The sequence below is a fragment of the Notechis scutatus genome, chromosome 3 (assembly GCF_049901735.1).
Source record: "Notechis scutatus isolate UNSWTSFEM ecotype Mainland chromosome 3, rNotScu1.2, whole genome shotgun sequence".
NCBI classification, from domain to species: Eukaryota; Metazoa; Chordata; class Lepidosauria; order Squamata; family Elapidae; genus Notechis; species Notechis scutatus.
Genome location: NC_142011.1, coordinates 82,134,912 through 82,148,435, shown reverse-complemented (window position 1 = coordinate 82,148,435; position 13,524 = coordinate 82,134,912). Strand labels below are relative to the sequence as shown.

The window sequence follows — 13,524 nt, the reverse complement described above, 5'->3', positions numbered from 1 at the left end:
TTTTCAGTCAATAATTTTTAAATTTTTTATACTTAGCTTTACAACACTGAGTAAATGTCACAGAGGAAAGAATCAATAACTTTAAAAAATAATATATTTCCTCTCAAAGATTACATATGACCAAGCTGTTTATTTTTATCTTTACCACTTCAGAAAATAATAAAGTTAATATTATTAAAAACAATAAAAAATTCCTGGTCCTTGTAACTTGGGTAATATAAAACTTACCTTGATTTATCTATATTGTTGAGGAATTATAATGTTGCTTTTTTGGATAACCGTTTCCAATTGTAATTTTGAAGGTTGTTAAAGATTTTGATTCTCACAGCTATCACCTGCCATGTAAGTTCATAAAAGTATATCAGGCTTAGGTAATATTAAATTACTAACTGATCTTTTAGTTAACCATTCAAAAAACCCTGAAATCATAACTTCAAATGATGTTCGTTACAGATTAAAGGAGTTTTAACTTTCTTGGAGAGAGGGAGAGAAAATTAGTGAGAGATAGTCATCAGGCACATCATTGATGTCTAGATATTTTGACCTACATTTATTTATAGAATCCAGATGATCAATTACAAATTTATTCCAGACACTATTAAAAAACTATTATGTGACCCCTCTTATATCATTATTCTAAATAACTCTGTTTGTAATCATAATTCTATCATTTAATTCCAGCATTAAAAATGGCAAAGCATTTGGAAGATGCAGGGATGGAAGTACAATTCTTATCTTTTTTTCACATGGTAAATTTATTCTGTGAGACAATCTCAGTTTAAAAAATGCAAATAAATAATTGTTGTTAATACTATTTCTATTTAGGCCATTTTATTGTCAATCAAATTTTCAAAGTATTTCAACTACTGCAAGAAAACTTTGGATTGACAGTATAGAAATGCAGAATCACCCACATACACAATCACACCAACTTTTGATTTCATAATTTGATCTAGATTCTAGATTAATTAACTGCATCTACAACTCTTAAATTACGAGTTACTGTCATACTGTTCATATTGAAATGGGTCCTGAATGTTTTCCAATTTATAGTATTTTTTAAATTGGCAAAGAATGCGAGTCTTTTCTTCCTTTCTTTCTGCATACTAAAGCAATAAAAATATAAAAAGTAAAGAGCTATGACCCAATTTGGTTTGGAAAAATTGATATCACTTGGCAAACTCAGCGATACACCTTCTATAAAAGACACCTAGATTTGTTAACCAGCACATAATTTAATCTTGTATTTTCTGTTGAAATGTTTCTGATGCTCTAGCATTTTTGCAAACCATATTGCAGCAACAAAAAAAAGCAGGCATTTCTTTAATAAGTTACCTAGAAAATGATGAACATAGACTGCAATGTCTGAAATAATAGTGACGGACTACCAAGTGACACTTCCACATAAGTTTCTTTCGATAGCAACTTTACTTCCCTTTTCTCTTTTATTTCTGGAGGAATGGTGATGGTTCACTTTAGATCGTCTTCGCTCTTGTGCACATCTTTTCCACCACTTGTTCAGCAAGAACCCCTTTCTGTGTTTACATGAGCTTCACCTAAATGCAGCTGCCATCACTCCAGATCTTTCTAGGAACAAGTGGGAATGCGACCTGCCTATTCTCGAGTCAGCACAACACTACGTCAGCCTAACATTTCCTTATCTCCACAGCCATTTCTTCTCTGCGTTCATTGCATCAGTTCTCAGTCACTGCCAGGAGGGTGGTACCCTGATTTGGGAGAGAGCTACAATGTTGTTTTCTCCTCTCCTTTTCACGATGTCGCTAGCCAGTGAGGAAGACATCCATCAATCAGGATCCAGGACAATGTTTGGATTCAGCCAATCTTCTTTAGGCTGGTTTGTCTTTACTTCCTCCACTTGGCCCTCTTCCAAATTAAAACTGGGCTAAATACACATACAGAAAGATTACAGAGCAGAAAGACCCAGGGAGGAAGGTGGCAGTTTCCATCATGATTGCAAGGGAGTTCTGCAGAGCAGCAGAACTGAAACTGACAAGATGCTGGCAAGCACTTTAAGAGGAAGAAAATGAAAACTGACAAACAAGCAACAATGAGTCATGATCAGAGGGGAAGGGATGGACAAAGGCAGCAAAACATTCCCCAAACATGTATCCAAATAACCTGCAACAGGCTAGCTGATCTCACCTGCCAGGTGGAAGATGTTTGAATAAAAAGGGTAAAATGCTACTTTTATGTGTCCTTCTCATGGAAGGACACATGCTGGAGATGAGATAAAGGCTACCTCAGGGAGAAAGGGAACTATTCTCAGAGTATGATTGTGCCATCTTCAAGGGCAAACGGGGGCAGAGCCTGCCTCTACTTTGCTTCCTTGTTCCAATGTTAGATGCATTACAAACATGCATTTTAGCTACTGACATGCAATCAGTCAATACTTTCCATAGAAAATGTGACATCAGAGAAGAAATACAGTGATAAATGCTGTAAAGCTTCACATTTAAAAGAACCAATTTTATTCAGCTTTCCCACCCTATTAATTTTATTATTTCCAGATTTGCCTAGTTCTATTAAAAGGCAATTCTTCCACACTATTTGGTTATCAAATCAAATCTTTACAGCAGGCATAGAGTAGCATATTCGGTTGTCTGGTGGAACGACCGTTCCATAACACTTTTGCTGCGTTTGAACTGAATTTCGCTCTGTATTAAAAATGCAGAAAGGGAAGTTCAAAAGAAAATAATGGTTGCATTTCCTTAAAAATGGTCCATTGGCAATTTTCAAATAACAGCTCTGAGAGTGATCACATATTAACCACTCAAATGCCATTCTTACATTAAGCTCTTCTTTGTCCTAAAATCTCAATTAAGGAAACTCTTAACTATGGAGTTATTATTTCATGAAAATAACAAAGAACCTAACTGTATGACATACAAATTTTGAAATCTCCAGTAAAGTGATATTATTTATGAATGACTGCCCAACTTGCAATCTTAACCAAAGAGAAAGTGGACAGTTTTGACTTGACTTGTCATGCATGGTTGTCTGTCTGCATGGTAGAAATCATAAATTGGCTTCAAATTGTCAAGACTGATGGAATAAAGAAACAAACAACAGTTGGGATTGACGGGAACTATAATGTAACAGGTTTGGAAGGTACCAAGTTAGGAAAACTATTCTCCACCTTTCAGAAGATACCAGTGGCATCATGTTACAACTTAATATCTTTGCATTATCTTTCCATTCTACTTCAGTCAGATCCCATTGTTTACCCTCATAATATGGAACTTGTTATAAAAATTGCAGTTATACTTAATTAGGATGGAAGAAAAGGAAGAATCTGACAATATCTTGACCACCAGTAATGAATTCCAGATTGGGTTCCTATGCATTAAGATAAGACGTAGCATATGTTGAAACAATTCTAATACTGCTGAATATAAAGAAAAACTGATTTAGACTAAATGAATATAATTTGCTGTAGTTTAAATAGTTGATTATATGCAGATATGTGTAATATGATAGTGACTTCTCCATTGAAATCATTTGCTGATATGGGTAGCATTTGGAAAAGTTACAATTTTTGAGCAAGCATGGTTTTCTTAAGTATATTTAGATATGACTTTGCACAAAATTAATTCTAAACTGAAGTCCAGTAGTCAATTTTCCTAAGCTTATTTCATGAACATTACGCACCAATGTTAAAAATTATACTTTTAAAATATTACAGATTTTTTTAAAACTCTGCTTAAAGGCACTTGCTATTTGAATAAAAAAGAACATTGCTTGAGATTTGCAATACAAGTTTTAGGAATGACGAAGGCTTTAAATACATCAAGAGGATTTTTTAAAAACAGAAGATTGCGAGATTTCTCCAGAGAAAGTGGCCAAGATCCTGCAGCCTTTTTGAAGTATTTCTCTGATAAAAGTAGATCCTACAGGCAATTCATGTAAGGTATACAGTATATACTATATGCACAATGAATGATAAGACACAAGCCTCTTCTAGCCCTCACCCTGCAAAAACAGTTAGTCTTCGACTTACGACCACAATTGAACCCAAAATTTCAATTACCGAAATAGCATCCTCCACGTATAGGCCATAAACCACCCCTTGTAGCTTGTCCTTGCAGTAAAAAGTAGACATTCACCAGATTATAAGGTTAGGCTGTATCAGTTCTCTTTAGTGTAAGACAAGACTTCGGTTCTGTAATAAATCTTTACAGAAATTCATTAGTTGTACTGACAACTTAAAATAGTTTGTTTACTAGCAACATCAGCACTTTGGTTTATAGAATAGATTTAAGACTCTGAACATTTCTTCTCTTCGTGTCCTGGAAAATCTCAGCAATGTAGAGAATGGACTGCTTGTAAGGTTCTTTTAGCTTGGGATGTTTTACTTCAACCCTTGACTTGTTTATATTTTTAAGCGAAGAATGAAGATGAGACAAATCAGAATTGAGATGTAGTTGGCAGGATCTGAACTTCAGTCTGCATTTCTCATCTTAGTATAAGGATTTGCCTTAACAATAATGTAGTTTCTTTTTATAATAAGTGGAAGTTTATTGTTTAATAGCATCAAGGCCTGGGATTCCCAGCTTCATACAAAAACACTAGGAAATACTGCATAGCTTAGCCTATTAGTCGTAGTTCTAAGAGAACTGCATTTAAGAGTCTCAAGCAAACATTATTTCTCAAGGTTCATGACAATTAAACCACTATGAAACTGAGAACTGTTTGTAATATAGACAGGTCCTCTGAATGGAGGGGTGGGGGAAACTCTGCAAGACTGTTGCTGAAAGGTTAAGAAACAGCTTCTGTTGGTGGAGGTTGTTTCTGTTTTACAATGATGAGATCATGTCTGCCCTGAGCAAAGTAACTCTAAAGAACCCCAAAGAAGGCTTTGAATAATTCAGCAATTCTGATTCCAACATAAATGCCTGCAGAATAGAGCCATGCCAAACAAACATACATGATCAACAAATTTGGAATGTATCAGCAACTCGTGTGTATTTTTTTTAAAAAAGGACAACTGATGGAACTGACCATCAAGCGGTACCGATAACAGGGTCAGATAAATTAGAAAATAAATCAGCAACATGCCTTCTGTACCAATTGAAGGGGCACAACTATGGAAGAAGCCTTCTGCCCTCCTGCTCTGGTGGCCATTATACTGAACCCCATTCTAGGAAAAGGACATGGGTGTTGACAGGTCTGATTCAGGAGGCCTTCTCCTTTAGAGAAAAAAAGTACATGCAATTACAACACGTATAATGCGGAAGCTGTTTTTAACTAAATAACTAGGGGTTTTTTTTTGTCATAGACCAGATGCTTAGTTTGGTAACCTACCAGGGGAGACAAATCTTAACGCTCTGCTAGACTCTCGGCAAACACTAAATTTACTCTTTTCAAGTCAGATTCCTTGCAAAGCTGCTTGCTAAATTGTGGGAGCGGAAACCTGTCGTGGACTCCGTGGAATATGAGAGAGAGAGAGGAGTAGAATTGAGTCCATTCCATACTTAATTTTAGCCACACAAGCAATCCCCACCTTATGTCCATTTGTTCAGTAATCATTTGAAGTTACGACAGCTCTGAATAAAGCAATTTGTGACCGGTTCTCAAAAGTTCCAACTGCTGCAGCTCCCTCAAGTGAACAAAATTTGGGCCCACCTCAGTTTATAACCTCCTTATCTGCTGCCACCAGCTGTTCCATCACCCAGCCCTGCCCGCAGTTATGCAAGCTGCACCATGCCCCACTCCTATATTGGCAGAGTTCTTTTGTGCCAGTTCAGCCAGGGCTTCTTCACGTGCCACGGGGCCTCCGTTCATGTCCTGCCCAGGGCCTCCATTTGTATAACTGTCAGGGCCTAAATCTTTGCCCCACCCTGGACCTCCAGTCCTGCCCAGGGCCTCTAGCTGGGTTGTTTTTTTTCATGTGTCAGGCTTCTTTTACAACTTTTGGCCATGATGGAAAACGCGATAACGGTATATAAATCTGAGCCTATTACTATTCTTTCCCATTACAATACACTACTATGATGCTTGACTGCAGTCTCAAGGAATTAGTTGTGAACACCTCTAATACTAATCCACCTAGCATTTCAATGATTTCATGATAGATGTTCAAGTGCAAGTTGCATCTGTAATGATTATATTCAGGGAAAACTACATGTCCACATGTAGACATCTTTCTGGAATATTCTCTACAGTGCAGGGCTACATTTAAGCAAACATTCCATTTTCTTTGTAACATACTGGAAATAAACCCTTCTGAACTGAATTATTTCTTTCCAAGCAAGCATGAGTAGTTTTGTAAGAGTAGAAATTCCCTATTTCATGACTTGCATGACTTTGTTTACTATCATAATAATTGATTTGCATGCTAGATTATCATGGAAAACCAAGTCCAAAATATTTCACAATCACATATTTGTCACTTCATGGGAATCTAGGATGCTGTACTTTTCTTAAGAGTGAGAGAAGCAAAGGAAATAATTAATAGAATTTTTAACCCTCCCACTCAGTTAAATTCCTATAATTCTTTGTGGGAAACTAGGATGAAGAAAAAAAACACCTTATTATTAAAACAGCATAAACTTGATCTTTCCCTCTCTTTGTAATTATAATTATGATGTAGATGCACCGATAGATAATTATGAAGGTATTCACGATAAGAAAGATTCATGATGGAAACTACTTTATGCAAAATCATATCTGGTTGCAATTTGCAAAGACTTACTAATGTAGATTTAGGAATCACAGTTAACATAAAAAAGGAGAGATGAAAGAAAGATTCATAGTGTCAGAACATAATCTCCAGGCTCATGTTCTGATTATAACTAAGAATGGTAAAAATGGAGTCAAGAGACTCAAAAGAAATTTAAATGAAACTGAATACTAGCTAAAGTGCGATTTTAATTCAGTCTTCTAAAGAACAAATTCTATTGCCAGCAATAGCAGCACAGGTTTGATGAGCACATCAGCGAAGAAGTATCTTTTATCAATGATGGCTACTTTACTGTTTTGCTATAAAGAAGTCCCAAGGACAGGGCAATCTGGCTTGCAGAAGCCACAATTACCTGCAACCAGGAAATAAACAAGATAAACAACACTTTTCAGTTTTAAAGCATTTAGGTGATTTTTGAAAAGAATAAAAAGAATCCCAGTTGCTACAGCAACCATAAATTATCCTACTTAAATAAGTTACCGAAATTATTTATTTTTTAAAGATGATGATCTTCGTTTGACCTAGGGCACTTTTTTAAGGCAGATGTCAGCAATTTGATCTCAACAAAGCAGAGTAAAAAATAGACATACAATATAAGGCTGAAATTTTAAAAAAAAATGTAAACATGGAAGTGGGTGGGGTAGAAAAAGAAAGCTGTTTCTGTTTAAATATAAACATTTACATGTAATACATGTATTCCAAAATGATCCATATATAATATATATCAAAATAAGGTAAAGACTTGAAGGCATATTAGTTATGTACAAGGCATTTGGCATAAAGTTTGCATTGAGTACTGAGAATATTATTCAGCCTTCATCTGTTCTCTAATATCCAAAGGCAGAGTTTCAAATAATGTGTCTTCAACCACAAGTCCACTCTTTTTAAGAGCTCTGCAGTCACCAAGTTCATGGGGAAGAAACTCCAGGTGATTTCCTTTAATGTCCAAGTAGGATAGCAACACTAGATTTCCAATTTTAGGTGAAAGAATAGACAAACTGTTTTTCCCAATCTTCAGTGTCTTGATTTTTTTGCAAAAGTACAGCTCATCTGGCACACTCTCTACTTTGTTGCAAGAAATGGAAAAATACTGTAAACTTTGTAGAACCCCAATTTCAGGGGGGATGAATCGTATGTCATTGTTAGATAAGTCTAAATATCTAATTTTGTTGCATAGGAAAAGGTGGGATGGGAGAACCTCTATCTTGTTGTGACTAAAAGAAAGCCGTTCTAGACTGGTGAGCTTCTTTATGTGCTCAGGGATATAGGTTATACTGTTGTGCCATAACTTTAGGATTGTAAGTTTTCTAAGGTGTTGAAAGCTAACAATTTCCTCTATAGATTTCAGATTGTTTTCCTTGAGATCCAACTCCTGAAGAGTGTTAAGGCTGAAAACAGCATGAGGAATGCGCTCCAGATCACAGTGCACCAACTCTAATTCTGTCAAGTTGACCATTTTTTTCAGGTTGTTGAGCATTACTAGTTTAGTGCCATCATTATGAATGCACATTTTTTGAAGGTGACTTGAAACATCAACTACTGACTGTGGGACTTTGGACAGGTTGCTTTTAATGTGCAGAACTTTAAGGTTCTTCAGCTCTCGAAAGGACTCCAAAGTTATATTTTTAGAAATGTCGTGGCATAAAGAACCAATTAAGCTCAATTCTTCTAAATTTCTGAGCCCGTACATCCAAGGTGGAAGTTCTCTGAAGTCATCAAACTTGACATTCAAGACTTTCAGGTTTTCTTTTAGAAATGCCAAGGCTGCACTGTGGATCTTTGCAGAACATTGGTATAGGGAGAGCTCTTGGAGATTGTCGAGTTGCACAATGGTAGCTGGTATCATGACATTATTAATAATTTCAAGTTTCAAGGATTGAAGCTCTGTAATTTCGAAGACTGTATCAGGAAGTCCAGACAGCATAAACATTTGTAGTTCCAAACGGTTATGGGCATTCATTTGCAATCTTTGCCTGAGTTTATCGGCAGTCCACTCATTGTTTAAATTCAGCTGCTTCAGTTTGTTTTCACTGACCTCTGAAAGAAACACGGCAAATCTTTTTGAGTAAAGAGGATCATACTGGTCTATCATGTGGAGCATAAAAGCAAAGTCATTCTTGACATCTGGGATATCATCAATTCCAGTCTCTTGCCGGACGTACTCAAATGAATATTCTTTCAGAGAGCGGTAAAACAGCCAGTACAAAGTGTAAAGGCACGTCAGTCCATAAATACTTACAAAACATAAGTAGCAGAATGAGAGTTTAGAAAAAAGATGTGCCATTGTATGATTGCAAGAAAAGTGCTTATATCCTGTCATGTCTTGAATATCAACATTGCAATCTACTGTAAACTGAACTTTTGAAACAAGCGCACTGTTATATGCAATAATAATAAGAAACTTGATCACTTTCAGTACTGTTTGACGAACATACATAGCATATAGTATGTCACCTTCCTCAACATGGATACGGAATTTCTTCACCTTCTCAAATAATGCTTTAGCTTGTTCTCCTTCTTTTTTATCCAAAGCCCCCGGAGTTCCTTTATCCACAATGAATTTTTCAGGTATGGATTTTAAGGACTGCGTCCTGACCAAATTGCCTTCTGTGCTAGGCTGGACTGTGTTTGACCGGCTGATGTTGTTTTTTCTGTTGTCTTTCTCCTCAGAGTCTTCTCCAGAAACCTCCGACAAAGCCCTTGTGGTCCAAGGAGAGTCAAAACATTTCCCCAGAATGGAAATAAAATGTTCAATTTTTGAGCTGGACCCTGGGAACTTGAACCAAAAGTTGCTACATAGCATGAAGATCAATGTGTGTATAAGGACAAGGTATGGAAAGTACTTTGCATACCAATGCAAGGCACGTTCGTAGCACATTTGATTTATAAAGCTGTACTGCTGGAGGTCTAAGTCAGTCTTTAAGCCTTTCATTTCAACAGTGGCAGGAGGTGTGGATGGCTTGGGTGGAAGGAACTGAGCTGCACCGGAGTCCATATCTGACATATTCAGGTGAGATATGTTCGGAGAAGGCTGGACTCTTTTGGGAAGGCATATGATCTTATCCTGCATCACCTGAAATGCACACAAACAAAAATTGTATTTTGAAAATACATTTTGAGGCAAGTTTTTCTTTTAGTGAAGGAAGAAAAGGTCAGACACCTACAGACTTTGAAGCATCTCTACCTATAAAAATTCTAGATTTGGAATATGAATCATGCCACATCCCTAATCACCGGAAGTTCTGCAGACGTCAGTTGTGTGTAAAAATGATAACTAACTATTGTGCTATTATATTCTTCTGGCCACCAGCATTTCAACCTGACCATCTGTTTCAAAGGCTTTTCACTTGATGTTGATTATTGAACTAAATAACTATACGAACAAAGAAAATCACAGTATTATAGATTTTATTGCATGTATATACTTGTTAGCCTGTTCCATTCACAGCAGGTAATAGATGTTTTCCCTCTCTTGCAATATATATTGCTATCTGAAGTCTGCAAGTCTCCATTTCACTAGACTGTGGGAAAGGAGACATACAAATATGGTGGTTTTTAAATATTGAAACATATAGAAATATAGATGCACTTTTTAGTAAATTTGGCAGATAATCACAGCCTGAGGTTTCAGACTGGAAGAATTAGAATTCTTTTACTGGTCAAGTGTGATTGGACACACAAGGAATTTGTCTTAGTGCAAATGCTCTCAGGGTACATAAAAGAAAAGATACATTTGTCAAGGATCAAGAATCACAAGGAACAACACTTATTAATAGTCATAGGGTACAATAAGCAATTGGAAGCCTGGTTGGTTTGAAAGGCATAAGATTTCAAGCCATAGACAAAAAGTTACTTTTCTCTAAATCAGGTTTTTATGCCATGAATAATGTTTTGGAACATATCTTCAATTGTATTTCCTAAAACTAGAATCATTTCGGGAAGACTGACTAATAGCATAGACCAGGGCTTTTCAAATATTTTATATTCCACTATATTCATGCAGAATAAAAATTCCAAACCATGAGCCTCTGTATTTGGGTGGCATGAGTCGCTCAAAGGCCCCCTTCATAAAATCTAGCATTTCAAAAGGCACTCATGTTTACTTCCAACGGAAAAATTGGACACAGATGATTAAATCTTTACAATGAACAGAAGTTTTGCTCCTTTCTCTTCTGTAGCTGTATCACTTCCCATCTGGGCATTACGGCAGCCTGGGAGAAAAAATGGCATGCAAATTATGTCCTGTAGTTGCTTAGCAACAAGGAAGCAAATCACAGGGCCTTCTCTTTACCATCAAAATGGCCAGATGGGTATTCCAGATTGTTTATGGGCATCTCTTCAACCGCCAACAGGGGCATGTATTTGTATATTCATTAAACCCTGCATTTATTCGAAGGAGAGCATGAAGCTAACCCTGGTACCTGAAGGGCCAGGCCTCCTTAACTTCAATAACAGGAATGAATTGCCAGACCAACCTAATAAGAACAGCTGTAATTATACTTTGTTCTATTCCCTCATAATAGATGGGACAAATGAGGTAATCTTGCAGAGGGAAAGGACAAGGAGCTATTCTTCATCAACCTATGTAGGAAATATACAAGTCAAAAGGTCCATGTAGTGGCTTAAATGTTAGCAGTTCCAGTTTTAACAAAAGTTTTGTTTTAGGCCTGTTCTACCTCTGCAACCCAAAACACTACTACATTTATCAAAAGAAGGATGATTGTGAATTTAAGTTGACTTCCCACCTCAAAAAGAAAGATGAAAAATCCATCTACTTCTAATATTATATTCTCAATATAAGAGGGCCCTCATATTTTAAGGGGAAAATATTAGGATGGGGGAAGTTTTAGTTTAGAACTACAATGCCCAATTACAGAATGTTTGAATACATACAAGTGTTTTCAAATTCTTTGCTGTGGACCGCAATACTCTGCAGAAAATAATTGTATTGAAGTTAGTCCCATGATTAGTAATAAGGATATTGCAAATGACGCATTGGTCTGAATTTCTGATATGATCTGAATAATCACAGCTTTGTGCCAGCAAAGTAGCTCTGTTGCAGAAGAGGAAATGAGCAGCAGTATAAATTCAAAAATGTGCTTTCTTACTTGCTATTTTCCTGAGTTTTACTCATTAGCACACTGTAACTCAGTGGCCTTCAACTTTCTAGCTCCATGGTGGGGAAAAAGAGGGATGGTAACGCACATGTGTGCTGCTTGCATGGCCTGGTTCCTAATGGGCTCTGGCCTAGTGTTGGAGACCCCTGCTCTAGCTTTTTTGCTTCAAGAGATTGATAAGCCATAATGGGTGGATTCACCCAAATTACAAAGTCAAAACAAAGCAAACCACATTGTCTTGATCTGAAGTATCATATTACACTACGTGATATGGTACAATGCTGTTGGTGATGTATTTTCCCTGATATCTGTTAATATTGTACCTGCAATTTGTATCTTGCCGTGATAGTCATGTTGAAAGATTGGAGGAGGCAAAAGAGTGCCTCCTCACGAGCAGGACGGAGTGCTGTCAGGAAGAAGCAACTAGGGCCATTTGTGAACAGTCTCAAACAGAAACTTTATAGTCCGTCCCTATGTTACAAGAATCTTGTCAGACTAATTGCATTCCTTTGGGAACGCTCAGATAACGCTTCAGGGATTTTGTGCTGCTTTCTGCACTGCAAGAAGTCTCAGCTTGCCCTTTTCTTAGCACCTCCTTCCAGTCTAGCTGCAGATTCCACAAGGACAGAAGAAGACATCTGGATCTCTAATTTAGGTACAGGTCACTGCACCAGGACCTTACATCCAGAGTTTTTATTTAATAATATTTCTACTCTGGCCGCAATATTATGCCAAACCAGATTATCAATTTCCACCTACTTTCTCTATATGCTTGTGGTTTCCATTACCTCCCACTCTCACAAATAATTTTGTTCGCACCTTGGAAACAATTTACATGGATTCTCGTGATCCTGGTAATATATATACTGACTGGGAAAAGCCAGAAGTAGGAAGTTTAGTTAGAATTAGGCCTTTAGCCAAGAATACAGGCCTTTAGAGTCAAGAATTTCAGTCTTTTATATATAGCTGCTATTGACTGCCAATTCAAGAAAGACAGAATACAGTATGTGTGGAAGGAAAAGAGAGAATAAGAACAACTTAATGCCATATATAGCATTTGAATGCTATTTGTATAATACAAATGAAAAAATTTCAATTTTGTTTTTATCCAACGAACTGAATTCTAGTAAGAGAGAAAGAGGAAACACTCTGGAATATATGGAGAACTATCTTTCAATATAAGGCAAAATCCACAGCAACAGTCAGGGAAAATTTATTATCTAGATCAGTGGCCCTCAACCTTTAGGGCACCAGGGACCGGTACTGTGAATAGAGCTTTTTCCATGGATCGAAGACGGCATGATTTTGTATGCTGTCTGCATCCCACGGATGGGGCTTTGTTTGTGCAGACCGGTTTCTGGCATGCCACGGACTGATGCTGGTCCCTTGTCTGGGGGGGTTGGTTAAAGACCCCCAGTGTAGAATACTTTGTCTTTGCAGAATGTTACCTTTGAAAGACTATATTCTTTGCCTCACATACTCAGATATATATGCACTCAAAAGTACTGAACAATATAAAATGGAGAAAAGTATTTTAAATCTGGAAGGATATTTGGCAACAATTGCACGCAGAACTTTTAAGATTGTCTGCTACTATAAAAACGGATTTAAAACAGGAGATAGAAGAGAATACAACCGAGAATCAGGCTGCTTTGGATATTAATTTAAAAATGACAGGCTACAAGAAAGATATCGGCCAAGACATTT

At 36.9% G+C, this 13,524-nt stretch overlaps 1 protein-coding gene and 1 long non-coding RNA gene across 2 annotated transcripts in view; both read right to left on the bottom strand.

The window, feature by feature from the left end:
• Positions 1–5,538, bottom strand: part of LOC148131259 (uncharacterized) — a 31,879-nt gene extending 26,341 nt beyond the window's left edge. The window contains exon 1 of the long non-coding RNA XR_015748630.1: positions 5,522–5,538. This is a non-coding gene — a long non-coding RNA (uncharacterized LOC148131259). The remainder of the gene's footprint in view (positions 1–5,521) is intronic.
• A 1,330-nt stretch (positions 5,539–6,868) lies between these two features.
• LRRC8C (leucine rich repeat containing 8 VRAC subunit C) overlaps positions 6,869–13,524 on the bottom strand; it is a 34,704-nt gene continuing 28,048 nt past the window's right edge. The window contains exon 3 of the mRNA XM_026674126.2: positions 6,869–9,773. Coding sequence (XP_026529911.1) covers positions 7,506–9,773 — 2,268 coding nt within the window. The 3' untranslated portion in view covers positions 6,869–7,505. The remainder of the gene's footprint in view (positions 9,774–13,524) is intronic.